This window comes from Camponotus floridanus, unplaced genomic scaffold, assembly GCF_003227725.1.
Source record: "Camponotus floridanus strain SB8 unplaced genomic scaffold, Cflo_v7.5 scaffold2, whole genome shotgun sequence".
NCBI lineage: Eukaryota > Metazoa > Arthropoda > Insecta > Hymenoptera > Formicidae > Camponotus > Camponotus floridanus.
In genome coordinates, this window is record NW_020229325.1 from 5,040,656 (window position 1) to 5,057,247 (window position 16,592).

The window sequence follows — 16,592 nt, forward strand, 5'->3', positions numbered from 1 at the left end:
AAGTCTTTTGCATACTTTCAATATATCATTATCATGGTACGAATGTATCTTTCTCTTTCTGGTTAAACGGGCGGTGAAACGGCTTTCAATTCTTTGCGCGATTCTAGAAAAGGATTTGATGGATTTCATAGCAGGTATATACACCTGGGGCACCCACACGTGCACGTGTGTACTGCCTATCACGCCTCCTCGCGTGACGTCACATCTGGCTATATCCGTTCAAAGTCCGCGGAGAGGAGGGAAAGGGCGAAAAAAGGCCTCGATGAAGGGAGAAAAAAGGAGTGACCCGAACCGGTCCACGGCCAGGTCAACAGCACGCTACCACCCCCGTAAGACCGATCGTATACATCGGCCTGATGTGTCTACCGGGTGTGCGAGCACGAATATTCAGTAAAATCTTTTAACGCATTGCATTTTTCTTTTTTCGAAAAAAAAAAAAAACTTATTTTGTATAGGAAGTTTTTTTTACAATTTATAAATGTTAATAGAAAATTTAAATAATATATGTTGGGAAATATACATGGCCTTTATTTATCGCGTGTTATTAGTGCTATTACGTCGCTGCATTTGCTCGTCTTGCACACGTCGTTTGCGAGAAACACGATTACAGTCGACGTCTGCGAAATCTGCCGCTACAGACCTAGAATTATCTTAAAGGACGAGCAGAGGAGGTCGTCAATCCAGTCCGATAACAAGTTATTAGCGCGAATCATCGTTAAGCTTCTCGTCATCGAGCGTTCTTCACATTCAAAGTGATCTTTTCTCTCCTTCTCTCGCTCATTTTTATTGCGATTTCTCCGTCGTTCAATTACCGCAAATATATGGAATAATAGCCGCGAGATTATGGCCGGTGTTTCGGAAGCCTTAATGAAAAGGACGAATGAGCGTGCGGTAAGTCTGGTAGCAATTTATCCCACTCGTCGGTCCCCAACCTCGAGAGCCGGCTTTTACTACTTCGGCGCGCATCCTGCCATTTATCATTTGCAACGTGCAATCGAAGACGAAGGCAGCGCGTAACGAGAATGTTGTACATGGCTCCGACTGCGTGTACGATCGCGCGTGTGGCGTATGTGTCTTGTAAACTGACGTTGGCGAGGAGGAGAGCGCGGAATAAACCGAAACCAGATCGCTATCGAGGCGCCGTTAGGCACTTTGTCACCTCTCGGGAGAACGTGGGTGCTCGCGAAAATCGTATTTGTGATTTTTAATATTGCTGTCGAGTATATTGATCGTCGAATACGCAGAAGACTGCGAAGAGCCGATTCCAAGTCAGATCGACTGTAGAGTGATAGCACACGAATGCGTTTATCGTTCAATTCGCATACTCCTTACGCGACGTTTTGCATATATATAGCGAAATTTTAGATAGATGTGAGAGCAAAACTGAGAATACAAGAAGATATCGCACGTCTCATCGTTTTATAATTTCTCGTATTATCATGGAACGTATCCGGGTAATTAAATTATAGTTTTCACATCACTTCATTCACTAATTAATTTCCACAGAATCATAAATTTAAAAAAACAACTTTTTTATTACAAATAATTTATTGAAAAAGAATATTATATTATTTTTCACAAAACACATTATTAATATATATAACACTTCTAAAAATAGAAATTAATAAAATAACAAAGTATCAAGTGATTAGAATCTTATTTCTTCTTCTACTTGAACGTTATTTTTGGTCTCGATCGCATCGTTCATATTTTTTTGCTTCAAATCTGTTAGCATCGCGGGGATAAATCGAAGGGTATATTACCGGTAGCAGCTCATTAGCAAATCGCTGCGAGGCTGTTCGTCATCTCACGCTTGGCTAGTTATACCGTGGCATAAACTCGCTTTGCCGACACGCGATCTACGCATGGCGGCGCGCGACAGCTCTCGCCATCCTTTTCCCACCCGCACGAAAGCGGCACTCGCTGTACAGCCGTCCTCTTCGCTCCTTCTGTCGTCCTTCTTTCTCTCTTTCCCCAACCCTCTCGACGATAGATCGTTTCCCGTCCCTCTCACCGATCCGCGGCGAGAGCTCGCGATGGGGAATAAGACGGAAATAAGATACAACACAGCTGATACGCCTTCGCCCACCGATTACGCGCGCTAGGTGTATGCCGGAGATTGTCGATGATGTCATTCTCAACTATATACTCTCGCGGCGAGCCAAGTGCAGGATGCTAGCTGGCCGATTATAGAGACGCGGTTATAGAATACGAAGGGCGCCGCGACGCAAACTTTCAATGAACCATGCAAATCTCATTATCAACGCGTGACCGCCACGAAATGCTCTTTAGTTAATAATTAGATTCTTCGATAATACTTCTAGACAATTTCAACACTTTGAAGAAGATAAGTGACTGAGCAGATGAGAAAGAGAAATGATATATCAACGATATAATTTTAGTTTTTTTTTATTGATTGAGATAAAAATGATAGGAATGATACATTTACTTTGTAACTGTTAACTATAAATGAGATAAATATCTGTGTATTTCCTGTGTAAAAGCCATCGTAATTTTTTTAATTGATGTCATCTTCGATGGGCAAGCTCGATGAGATGAAATTCGTGTCGGCGACAAAGTGAAGGGAGGTTCGTGTTGTCCAGTCGGAGCTACGCCAACGATATCAATCATCCTGCGCGACCGAGAGCGAGACTTTCACCGATTGTACGACGACGATGTCCAGCTAGAAAACTTTTCCATTCGACAATCATCGGAGCTCTTCCGTGCGATCACCTCGCGATCGCGTCCACCCACGATTCATCATCGCGCTACCTTCACCAAGGAGAAATCACGCGGCGCTCAATGATATCCGTTAATCCGTTCCGCACGGCGGGGATCGGTAGCCAGCTCGATCCGGCCGATCGAACGTGCGCTCGATCAAGACGATCTTCGCTCGCGCCCCGCCTACGCGCGATGAAGAAATAAGGAGCGGAAGGAGAGTATAGAGTTAGCGTCGTCCACTTATTTTTCGCGGATCATCGCGTGAATTTCAACATTTATATATTAATTCTTATATAAAATTTATAATATTAATTCCTGTTTTAGAAGAATCATATTTTTACTTTAATTTCAAGTTTTTACGCGTCAATAGGGGATATAAAATATAATATACAATATACAGAGTATGCTATATAAATAGAATAAAGATCGATATCTTTCTTACTATCCTTATTACTTGTCCTTTGGCAAAGTGAAATAAAATAAAAACGATAAATTCCCGGAAATTTTTCCAAGGGAAAAATATGCTTGTTTTTGATAGAAATATGTAATAAGAACAGAGCACCTTGTGTATATCTGTGTATATGTCAGAAGACTATATAAAACATCGAGGAAGCGAAACGCGAAAGAGGACGTGTTAAAAGCTTCCATCGTCATACTGCGCCATATTTCTCAGGGCGAATTTCATTACGAAAGTTAGACGGAAAGGGTTGAGAGATGAGGCAGTAGGGCGGGAAGTATTAAATTCATCGCTACGCATTGTCGACAAGATATACGAAGCTGGGGGTTAGGGGTTAAGTGGGCCCTGGTACCTCCGGTAAATAAGTCTCGTACGTGTTTCACGCGAAAGAGCGAGCGATTCACCTACCACGTGTTGTCTCTCGCGTGCCTCCGAGAGTGCACGCCGTCCAGGATGCGTTCGCATAGACCAGCCGCGCTTTCTCAGGGCAATTTATAATCGTACGGGTTCAATGCGAGTCGTGTGGGATGCCCGGGAACAAAGGGACACCCCGTATAATAGTAGACGCGAGTGCGCCGATCTTCTCCCGAGTGGTTCCCGTCGAGAGAAACGCCACCTCCTCGCCATCAGCGTGTCGTTGATTAGTCGCTTGAATACGAGAGTACGAGTACTCGTTAGAGCGATTCTTCGGGATCCCGAACGTTGATACCTCCCTCGAGACTTGGTCTTCCTCGCGTGCCACGTCAATTAAAGCTTTACGACCGGCGGGATGTTAAATAACTGAAACGCGCAGGCAATCGCGAGATACGTCTGCGAAACGCATTCCGCGATTAATTTGTTTCACGCGTCATTATTGTCTTCGCGGTAATATTTGTATTACCGAGGGAAAACCGGTTTCTCGCGTGCGCGGGAGAATAATGACGATAAAACGGATGAGAAAGATTGTATTTGAGATCCATCGAGTCGTGCGATTGACGTTCCTCGGGATTCGTTTCTTAATTTCTTCCGGTTCTACGCGACGTCAACTGCCGTCACATCTATTATACTGATATTTTACGCATGTCGGCTTGTTCATCGCGAAAATAAAAGACACTTTTGATTCTTTTATCATAAAGAAGAAACGTTAGAGATACGCGACATAAAACGTAACGTATACGATTTCGATAGGAAGAGAATTAACATTGTTGAGTTTTGAAATCAGAGATTATATCTATTGTAGCCTGCTTTGTAAAGCGATCTTGGTATAATCCAGGGAAAAGGGATCTCCGTGCGTGGATATTGTTTTGTATGTAACTTACATATACAGGAACACGAAGCACACAAAGCGGTTCCACGTGACCCGCGACCTCGCCTCTAATGAGCGGCAAAGCTTACGGCTATTGTAAGAGAATCTCCTCCCGCACTCGAGAGGCTCCTCTCTGTTTTCTTCGTGCTCTGCTCTCCACCCAAATCCTTTCTCCGGCTTGCCCGCGAGGCTATGCTCTCGTACGTTTAACTCGAGTATACAATAAGACAGGAGAAAATTCAATCCCTCTGTAATTCCATTTGGAAGTGCATTTATCATAACTTACGCATGCTAATTTGCACGTGTTATATTAAAGGGGAATAAAAAATATTCTTGTTTAAAATTAATATGCAAATTATGCATTAATATTTTAATTTAAATTAAAGTTTTTTTTTCGCTTAAATTCGGACTATTAAAATACAATTTTGCAAATTAAAATACAGTGTTGCAAATTTTTAATTAAAAATTGAAATTAAATATTACTTAAAACACATTGGTTAAACGAATATTATCTAAAACATTCTATATCCTTTAGACGAAATATTTAATTAAAACAAGATGTTATTTAATTTTTTGCCACAAATTGAATAAAATAACTGATAAGCGATGTCTCCGAACCGCGAAGAGTCTTCGCGAGTCGCAACAACCGTGCGATTATCGCAAAGAGCGAGATGTTCGGTGATTCCGCGAAGAGGTAAGCAAGAAAAAAGGTAGATGCTCGCGAGAGAAAGAGAAAGAAAGAGAGATAATCGAAGAGCGAACTTGCGGCGTCGTTCTTGTCGAGTGGATCGACGATCGCGACGAAGGGGAACACCCTGTACATGCCGACGGCATTCCCGAAGTGCAACGCGCAGTTTTTCGCGGCTACCAGTGCGCGGCGGGTAGCCTGTGACGAGGGAACGAGTGACTCAGAGGACTTGGACGAGGCAGACGGGCAGGAACAACACGCACGTGCTCTCTCGAACGCATCGCGAGGCCTACGTATGTATGCATGTACGTACACGCGCGTATGCGTACACGCGTCTGCAACTGGATCGTGCGATAGGATCACCGAGAAAACAACGGGATGGAGAAAAAGGGGGGGCGAAGGGAGGCGCGAGATTTATTTGCCCGAATTTCGACGGCCGCCGCCGATGTCGTTCCCGAGGAACGCATTTCGTATTCAGAATCATTCGCGAAATATGTTCCCGCTGCGACGAATAAGAAGCGTTCCCTCTTGTGTGCGTTCGATCGTTGCTTTTCCACCGTTGATTTCGTCCCCATTGCATTGAGAGTCTTCAACGTCTATTTTAAGTGCAATAGTTAAGAACGAAAACCATCTGAAATATTTACAATTTACGAAAGCACCTGAAATATTTACAATTTATATTCGAGAATTTTGCGAAATTACGTGTCTAAATTTATATAAGATATTTCGAGCACGCGTGATACATCAAGTTGTTACACTTTCGTTATCATGGCTAATCATCCGATTAATATCGAGGTTTGTGTCGATGGCCCCGACAACGACATCCGATAAATCTATCCGATGAACGATCGAACGGACGTGGATCCGCTCGTCGATGATGTATTGCTTTACGCCATGGATTCTCGAATCGGCGTTATTAGGCCATCGACATCATCGAGACGCTTTTTGTGGGAGAAGAGGGGACCGCATCATGCGGAATCGACCCCGCGAGATGTCCCGTAAACGATGGCGACTCTAGTAACGCGTTTAACTAATGTGTCGGACCGGTTAGGAGCGTATTGATCAGAGACCGCGGCTAGATTTATGCCGACGAATGATTCACAGCGCGTGATTTACAGCGGATTGTCCGCCGCACACGCATACTGATTGAGCATTTATATCGCTTCCCCGGCACACTAATCATTTATTGGGTTAAGGTGAAATTCTTCTTCCCTTCGTCGCAGGATTTCTTGCCTTTCATCCCTCGCCATCGTGTTTCAGCGTTTTAATTCGCGCTAAGTACTCAGAAAATTAAATAACATATTTAAAAAATAATTAATAATTTAAATTCTGTTAATCCATACGTGAATGATATAATGTGTCGAAATGTCACAAATTGTGAAATGATGATTTAGAAGTAAATCCTTTTTGTGTCTATAGATTCTTTATATTTTAAAAATTTGATAAGCGAAGATTTTTGATGATTAAAGTTTTCGATTTGTATGAGTTGTGGGTCATCGAAAGATTTGATTCGTCGCGTTTACATTTGAAACAAAAGGGGTGTGACAGCCGTGCTTAGAAAACGCGTTTACGCTAACGCGCAAAAATTGCGTTTCTGTCGCCGACCGAGGTATTTGAAAGTCCTCTGAGAGTAACGCTCCTCGTTTTTCATCCTTCTCTCTTCTCGATTCGCGATTACGGAGGCTGGGCACGCGTCCTACCTGTAGAATGTCTCCGTAACGAGGAGACCCTCCTTTACCTTCTCATCCCCTTCCTCGCAAGGATGTGACGCGGTCCTCGAGTCGTCCTTTGCCTCCTCAGCATCCCACCGGGTGATCCCTCGCTACTCGGCGAACGTTTAAATTAGGCAGGGAATCCCTCGGAATGCGCGAAAGAAACCAACGAGACCAGCATGCCGTGGAGTTTTGATACGCCTTTTGGGCGCATCGTGCTCGTGCGGCATTATTAGCCCTTATGCGGCAGGAATGGCCTTAAGGGCCCGCGATCCTTCGCGCCGCGGCTTCGAAACTTGCGCATTTGAAATCCTCTTCGCGCGCAGTGAGCTATTCGCGATGACATGTTTACCTCATTACCTGCAATTTTACGCTGTTATATAAATTTATTACGCAATATTACATAAATTTATTATTATTATTATTATTATATAAATTTATTACGCAATATTACATAAATTTATTAAATAAGTAAATTAATATCTTGCAATATTTTTTATTTCAGAGTCTGGCCACAGGTTGGACAGCGGTTCCCCGTTCTGGAGGATTCAACTCGATCAGGACCTTCTGGATACCATCAGTGCGATCTATCCGGAGTGGTTTAAGGTAAGCTCAAAGCTTATTTCTTCCCAGCGCTATCAGAATCGGCGGCATCAACCGGCTGGCCGTCTTTCGGCGCGCTCATTGAACGAATGCGGGATTAACGAGGTGCGCTCCTCGTACAGGATTACACTAACAGTCGAGCAGCATCGACATCGTCCCCCACGTCTTCGGGTGCTTCCAGCGCTCAATCCTGCGACGAGAACGCCGCCGTGGTCGTCGTCGAACGCGGCGGCGAGCACAAGATCGCCAAAGGCGACGCCAAGTCGAGATCCAAGGTGAAAAAAGCGGACGGCCACAAGGATAAGGATCGGGACAGGAAGGATCCTAGGCGCGACGCCAAGGACGAGAGGTGAGATAATTTGCATGTCGCGCCGTATGCAGATTGCACGACGCGGAAAGAGAGAGATAGAGAGATAGAAATCCCGCCTCGCCGGGAGAAACTCGAATCATATCGCCCGAATATTAATAAAACCTCGTGAAATCGCGAAATGAGGGGAATATTCGAGTCGCGTTATCACTTTCTACCGGCGCGAGTATAACCGGTACGCGACATCTCGTATAAATAGAACAAAGTATGCGAGCGATTTCTCGATCGACCGCGAGGCGAGGCGAGGCGAGACGAGGCATTATCGCGATCGAAAAATAGACGCGTCGCGTCGCCCGACACCTGCCTCGATTATTTTAACGAGCTCCACGCGGGCCTCCCTAACGTTTTGTCCCGCGTCATTATTACCTCGGGGAGATATTATTTTTCTTAATTCGCGATCGGAGAGCGCATCAACCTTATAAGAACGCGGTCGCAACAGGAAGAAAAATTGCTAAGAACGGATTATCGCGTGGATCCAAGAGACTCTCTTCTCTGGAATCTCCCGATTAGAATAAATTAATATTTAATACGTATACTATTGGAAACGATCAGATTTAATGCTAATAATATATAGATATATTTTTTAATCAACAGAATTATATGGGATGGAGAGATTTAGATTTTATCAATTTGATGACACTTGAGTATTCGATGATAATATCTAATTTCACGTAATAACTAAGTAAGATTTATACTTTTGGCTCGAGAGAACTTTGATAGCAAAATCCCTAAATGGGAGGGATTAGAATTACTTGTCGCGCACGTTTCGGGTCTCCACGTGCCTTAATCCGCCGCTGCGAGTTGCGAGATCGCAACTCGCGTTTAGAGCCGAGCCGCGCCGAGCGAGCGATTAACCCGCAATTTAGTATCAGTACCGCGTGTAATCGTTACGCGAGAATATAAACGCCCGTAACGACCGGCTTCCTATCTCCAGCTGTGACGAAGTAATCTTTTCTCGGAACTTTCCCCTCGGGATCTTAAACTACCTCGCTCGGATCGTTGGCTCGATGCTTTAAAATCTTTAATCGACTCGCCACTTTCCTACCTATCTACTTACGGACCATGCGGAGCGTCGGGCGTAATTTTCTCTGAACTTTTCGCAAATTTTTTACGTGACATTTTGCTCGCGACGCACGATCGTCGTCTTATGCGTCGCGAACCATCTGGACTCGTGAGGCTCTCGCAGAATCATCGAGATAAATGTTTTCACCCTTCGATAACTAAAACGGTTATTCTTACCCTTTTACCGGAGAAGGAACACGCTCAATATCCTCTACATTATACCCAAGATTATTCCGCGAATATTTATTTTACAATATTTACGCGTCGTGTCCATATGGCACTTATCTGAGAACGGATCGATAGAAAACATTTTCGTCATCGTGAAAATTTGAGGCGTTGCATTATTAAAGAATTCGATTCCTCGGGATTCTCGTAAAATTTTTCTATGTTGATACTAAGTTCGAATTTTTAAATTTATTAAAGACTAAATGTATTCGTGAAATTTTAACTTGAAAAGAATGCACATAATATATCTCTAGATTTTTTAAATTTCTTTTCAAGTTAAAATTTCACGAATACATTTAGTCTTCAATAAATTTAAATACACACATATGTGTGTGTGTTTGTGTGTGTATCTGTGTGTGTGTGTGTGTGTGTATCTGTGTGTGTACACATTCCGAGGATATAAATTGTCGATGTAGATATAATTCGATATCGGATATATTTCTTACTCAGAAAAGATACGCGTCGCGTATCGAAAAAGAAGAAAAGAGCAGTCGTTTCCGATGCTTTTTGATGAAAACGTCGTCCGATTGAGTGTCGATTGATCCGTCATTCCATCATTCGCGACAAAAACATGCCTCGACGACGAAGGACCCAGGATCCGATTGACACTCGGACTTCGATGGGGTAGGCTGGCAGGCTGGATCGGTCTCTCTTGGAAGCGACGCGACCGTGGCACACACGCGGCGATGTATGAAAGATTAATTCACAAATTTCATTTTGCTCGTTTCGGGCCTGCAGGGACACTGGAAACGGTAAGAAAGGGACGAAGCCCTCGCCGCAGCAGGATAAAGCAGCGGCGGACGCGGCAGGAAGGAAGGCCGCTGGTGCTGCTGCTCCAGAATCGGGATCGGAGATGGCCGAGGGCAATCAGTCGCCGCCGAAGGCGGAGGTAGACGATTCCCCCCTCCAACACGCCATGGATCGCAACAAAGAATGTGAGTACAAATCTGTCATCGGCTCTGACCGGATATTAATCTCATATGAACATGTAAAAAAATCGAATTGTCAACCGGATCTTTGTTCTATTTTCAAACTCAAAATTCTTATAATTTACGGTGTAATTATCAATTTTGAATACAATTTTAATTGTAATCGTACTCTTTCTTATATTGATTAGATTATTCCGTAAACCAGATGAAAGAGATAGTTTTTAGAAATGCATATATTTTAAGATCCGTCGAATTCGTCAATTCGATTTCTTTATCATTTAATCTCTGTCGTTGACAACCTTACAGCCGCATTTATTTCGTGGCTCGTCGCAGAAACGGAAACGTCGCCTCTCGATGTCCGGACGATAAACGGCTAACGGTTGCGAGAGCGTTTCCGATCGAATGATCGCGCGCGACGAGATTCGCTTATTATTATGCAGCCCAAGCGCTTATGCTGTCCGCGCGCGAGCACATTACGTGTGCTCGTCATTGCAGTTATATACCCCGCAATGTTATACAACGGAACGAGCATCCTCTCGAACGCTGTTTGTAATGTTAGTGTAAATGTTAGATGCGGGGAGGATTCTTTTCAACATTTGCAGGCAACTCGCCATTACGCCTCGCAGCGACTGTAATCATCCGCTCGTTATTCGGCGCGTAGTGGCAATCGGATCGATTTGGAATCCGATAATTTTTTTCAAATAAGATAAAAAGTATGCGCCGCACGCGGAACTTTTATTTGCGCAAACTGCAGTTCTCCACCGTAGGCCATTCGCCACTTCCGTTCCTACTACCGGTGCCATTCGATCATTCCTCATGCTAGAGACCCGTTTTGTATTCGGAACGCAACTTCCCACGGATAGGATAGACGCATCAATCACGCATTATTAACGCTACTTCGCAATTGTATATAATTCTTTTCAGTGACAATTTTCTAACGCGAATAATCTCTCTGACTTTCGATTTTATAAATTAATATAATATTTTTGAAATCAATATAATAGATTCTTATTCCTGAGAAACATAAAGAACAGAAAATAACTGACTTTTTTATTCCTCTCAGTTTTGTTTTACAAAATTTTGTCTTTTAAAAATAAAATCTTTGCTTTTTGATATTCAAATATTAACTATTTCGTGTATATAAAGCATATTATTTCGTGGACATAATTAAAAGTTATAAATAATTCAGTTTTGATTTTATTTTCAATAACTCGTTTTAATTTAAACAAATATCCCTGGTCATTAAATTAAAAAAAAATGTCCCAGAACAAACTAAGACACCAAATTTACATAGCGTTTCATCTACGAGATTTTCCTTGATATTTTTCGTTAGATTTTAATAAATTTCTAGTTTTACATGAGCTATAGAAAAAAATCATTTTTGTATTAATAGTAAAAAAACATTGATTAAAATGAAATAATCTCACAAGCAAAATTGCCTATAGTATGTCTCTTATATAAATAAAATAAATTATTTAAAGGAGCTGCATAAATTTGATATCATAAATTTGTTCTGAATCATCTTTCTCGATTTAATAATCGAAATTATTTATTGAAATAATCAAGAAAATAAAATAAAATTATTCGAGAAATAAAGAAATAAGATCATAACTGACCTGTCATTTCATAAACACTTGTAAATAACTTGTAAAAAAAGTTTTATTTTTCTATATATAAATTATCTGAGAGGTTTTTACATCGAATAAAGAAACTAATCTTAACATTATTCTCAGGTATATAATCGATGTCGATTTCAAAATTTTTATGATGCAAATTTCCACTATAAATTGTTCGCGTGCCAAGTTTTTTTCGCTCACGAATTTCACAGTACATGTATATATGTATATGTATATACACATACACACACATCAATGTGATCGTAAGTCTCATTAAAACCATGGAAGCGTCGCAAAGACACTCTTTAGAATGTCATTTTGTCTTTTTATCAACTACTTTTTTTTATAATTATTTCTTGCCATCAGACTCTTTCGAGACACTCTCCCTTCACAGGCTATGCGAAGGACGCACATCATTCAATGATAGTAACGCAACACGTGTATGCTTTATACATATCGCTTTACATGCATCTGAAAGAACATAATGTCCGTGGACAGCCATGGAAATCATTAATAACATTCTTTATATCTTTTCAAAAAAAAAAGAATTCAAAAAATCAGGAACGTATAAATTAAAACGTAGAAAATTTGAATGTTACAAGCGTTTAGTAAAAGGATAACCTCTGCTAAAAGAAAAATTACAAAAGGCAACTTTAATAAATTATTAAATTTAAAAAAGTATATAAAAAGTATATAAAAATAAAATAGATTTCTGTAAAATTGTCCAATATTATCGTCAAATTTCTGAGAAATTCAACAAGCACGTATTTCGACCGGTATACGATCACCTACATATCATATGTGTTTATGCGTCCCTTAAAATTTACGCATGTATATGTACGCGGCGGTCTACGGGAAAGAGACAGTGCCCGGCAGGTAGGTGCAGATTCGCGTGTGCGGAACGTGTACACGCGTATGTATGCGCGCACGCGAGAGACAGGAGGCGTGCCTATTTATAACGGTGATATCATCGCCGATTACCTACGCTTTCGCGTGGACAGTCGTAAATTCTCGTAGCAGAAGGGTGCGGGCCGATTTCAGGCGCTTTGCAAAATATCCATCGTAATTCTCTCTCTCTCTTTTCCTCCTCATTTCTTTCCTTATGTCTCCTCGTTTTTCTATTTTCCTATGACTATTACTTTTTTTCTAATTAAATCGAGCGTGACTCAAAATACAAAGATTATTAATAATTGAGAATTTTCTGGTTTCTTCTTTGTCCGACTAAAAACATTTTTCCTCACGAATTATATTATTATCTAATTATATCTATACAGTGTTTTTTAAAAAGAAGAAGAAAAATTGAATAAAGAGGAAAATAAAAAAACTGATAAAATATATTGGAATAAATATATAATTTTATTACTTTTAATTATTACTAATTATAATTAACGACAAAATTGAGACGTTGACAAATATTTTCAATTGAACAATGTTTTATCTAATATATGTATTCATTATCGCGTATTGCATTTTCCTTGACTTTTCAATTTTCTTAGCTTTATACGATTTACACAATTTGTAAAACTTGTTGCAACAGCATCGTATTATATGTATATCTCTGTAGATAAGTATTCAAACTACATATATTGATAAAGTAAAGATATATATGTCATCTGTCTTAATCATATCTCTATTTTATAACGTTATAAAGAGATATAATGAATTTCTTAATGCTCATTCGCGCATTTAATCGTAAAATTCGCATATACGCCGATTATATTGGGCTAATTATTGTATCTCGCTCTAATCGACGACGATCTATGCATATGTTATACCGGCGCGCAAACCTGTGCGTTCGTTTCATAATAGAAAATTATGTCAGAATTATGCATCGTATACTCAAAGGGGTCTCCTTTCCATCCTGTGAAATCGATAACCTCGTGTAGCGATGCAATCATGTGTTTAATGAGACATCATCATTAGTGGAGCGTCCCACGCGACAAACTCATTCGATCATTACAAATCATCATGTTTCATTTTTTTCAAAAACAACAGTGCCGTATTTACAAATAAATGATTAAAGCTTCTGTGCTAAAGAGTTCTTCACAACAAATTAAATCTTTTCTAAATTTGTAATTATTTATCTCCAGAAAAATGTCTAATTTAACACAAGCAATTATTTCTATGAATAAAGTAATTAATTTCTGAATAAAATGTCACTCTATTTAGTAAATAGTGACAGAAATTATCTTGTCTTGAAGACTTCAAGATATCATCAGAAGGAGATTGTTTGCCATTTTTATAAAATTCCTTAAATCTCTAAATCCACCACCATGTAGAAAGCGAGATGTTTCCATCGTGAAATGAATTTTACCGAGCGCTAATTGGCGTCGGCGATAAAGTGTAAAAATGCCTCGGAGGTCTTGTAATTAAAAGGAAAAGATCCAACTTCCTCTGCGCGTAAACTCGCATCGTAATCGCGGAAATCTGAACCAATCGTTATCGACATACCTGTATGTGAATATGAATGCGATGCGAATATATTTCGAATGAGTATCTCGTAGGAAAATTTTGTCTCGATGTTCAAATTTCGCTCCTTGTTTTTCGTATCGTTATCGCAATCATAGAAACTTGTCAAAACGATCAACGGGTCAATTTGAAAAAAAAAATGCATATTAAGATAAATTTTATCGATGGTTTATTGCAACGATTATTTAACAGTTTTACACTCGTAACGTACGTAAATTTCTCTTTCCGATTTCTTTTCCTTCTTTTACATTAACGATGCTCAAAATACAGGCTATAATATTCGACAATAAATATATCTTTGCTTTTTATCGATCGCCTTTTATTGGCCTCTTTGTATAAGCAAGTTAACAAGATGGATTTACGATGTTGATCGTTACTTTTGATTCCGGAAGGTGATTCCACAAAAAGAAAAATCGATTCGGTCAGCACATGCTCGTCATTCGCGCTTTTTCCTCTAAACGCCGAAAGCCACGCGCATTATCAACTCGGTTGAGACTCGGCGCGCCTTTACCGGATTTAATTATATGACCGCGCTCATTGATTCCACACTTTGAAAAGTCCACCGGCAGCCAATTACGCGACTACGGAAACCGCGTTTTTCGTCATCCTGCAGTGAACGGCTTCTGCGCGCAAAGATACACAATCGCCTGATTTTCGAGGGCGACCCGCGACATCGACGATGACGGCGGTGAGATTAATTAAATGAAAAGCAAGATCGTAACTTTCGGCTTTTGTCGGGCCATAAAAGCGAATCTTTTATAGTCTTGCCGAGACACGAGGCGACCCTGAAGACACTCGCGTCGCAGAAATTAACCCACTTTGTGCCTGCAACAACCCTTTACTCGAATTGTTTCGTTCGTCAAGTTTTTCGTCGTCAATATGAACGTAACGTACTTAAAAATTTATGGAAAATATTCTGTCTTTTATATTCAACTCTTTATTTCAATCCAACATAATCGATCTCGGTTATTTTTTAATGCGACGAAAAAAAAAAAGAAAAGGCAAAATTTCAAGCGTTCGATATTGTTGTAACCTTTACCAAATATCAGACTTTCCCAATGGCGACGGCGCGATCCTATATTTCGACCGTAAAGCGATTTTCCGCTCGCGATCGCTGTGGAAGGATCGATCTCCCGGCGTCATACTTATAAATAAATCGCACTTTATCGTTGCATATTCATACGGGTACCGTGGTGTCCCGGGTACTCGTGGGCGAACCGGATCGTGATATGTCGAATCGTGGCCGTTCGTACAGCCAGAAAGTATCGCATTGAAATCGGCGAGTGTGCCGCGGCGGCGCGGACGCAAAAATCGGCGCGCGCGTGCATGCGTGCGCGCGAAAAAACGAGGCGCGCGCTCAATGGTTGCGCGCACGGCCTACGCAACGTAACACGCTGTTTTATAACGCGCCGCTTGCTCGGCCACGTGCCTCCAAACGATCGGGACGATTATTTTCCTCCGAAGCGGTTGCCGCTCTTTTTATATTCTCCTTCGCGTGCGGTTATAAAAATACAATAATATGGCCAACAACGTAAGTCAAATTTCGCCATCCACACCGAATGATCGCTGTATATTATGCACGTGGATATTAATATTTTATTTGCGCATGCAAATTTTAGGGACGTAAAAAGTGCGAGATGAAGTTCGAGTTCGTATTCGTCAGTTCTTGGAATATTAATTTATCGAATATAAATGTATCGCATAAAGAGTCATGTTTTTATTTATATAAAAAGGAGATAAATAATCCAAATTTTGATTTTCCGTTGATATTGACACGAGAAAGTTTCGGAGCGAACGTGCGAGATATCTGACGAGTCGCAAGCTCGAGTCGCACGTGATGAGCGGCGGAAGAATGCGTGCATGAAAACGGGACGGCGAATTAAAATTCAGTGGCCAACGGCGACGGAAAACATCATTGAGAGGAAGGAAGTGACGATCGTTAGTATTCAAGGCTGGCCGATCGAACGGCCGCGAGCAAGTTGCGTGGCGGTTGCGAGGAGGAAAAGGACGAGGAGGGGGAGGAGGACGAGGGCGAAAGAGAGGGATCTCTTGAGCCAAAGAACTCCGGTGACCGAGTGTTAACGTTAGCCGCCGCTCAGAATCGATTCTCGTCCACGATGCCCACGCGTGGCGAATTAAACGGGACATCCTCTCTTCCTTCCGCGAGCGATCGTGCCCGGAGACGCCTAGCTCGATTGTTCGCCGATCGCCAATTAGTGCGACGTACTCGTCATGTTTCATAAGTAACTAATAGAAGAATAGATCATTTTATAATTAATAAAATTCCGGGGATGAAGAGGTAATTTTAATTAAAAATATTCCAATTAATTAACGAATAATTAAAAGAACTTTGTCGTCTTTCGCGAAGACTGCGATTCGCAAGCGTATTTTTCTCCCGAGTTGAAGAACAAAAAATTCCCTCAACCAGGAAGAGCGTGCCGATAGAGCGATGTGCAAA

General features: G+C 41.2%; 1 protein-coding gene across 4 annotated transcripts in view; it reads left to right on the top strand.

The window, feature by feature from the left end:
- The window catches only part of LOC105258862 (MKL/myocardin-like protein 2), a 177,750-nt gene that overhangs the window by 108,230 nt on the left and 52,928 nt on the right, over positions 1-16,592 (top strand). For all 4 annotated transcript variants that reach the window (XM_025408072.1, XM_025408068.1, XM_025408069.1 and 1 more), the window contains exons 2-4: positions 7,369-7,469; positions 7,589-7,815; positions 9,859-10,055. In XM_025408072.1, coding sequence (XP_025263857.1) covers positions 9,974-10,055 — 82 coding nt within the window. In that variant the 5' untranslated portion in view covers positions 7,369-7,469; positions 7,589-7,815; positions 9,859-9,973. The remainder of the gene's footprint in view (positions 1-7,368; positions 7,470-7,588; positions 7,816-9,858; positions 10,056-16,592) is intronic.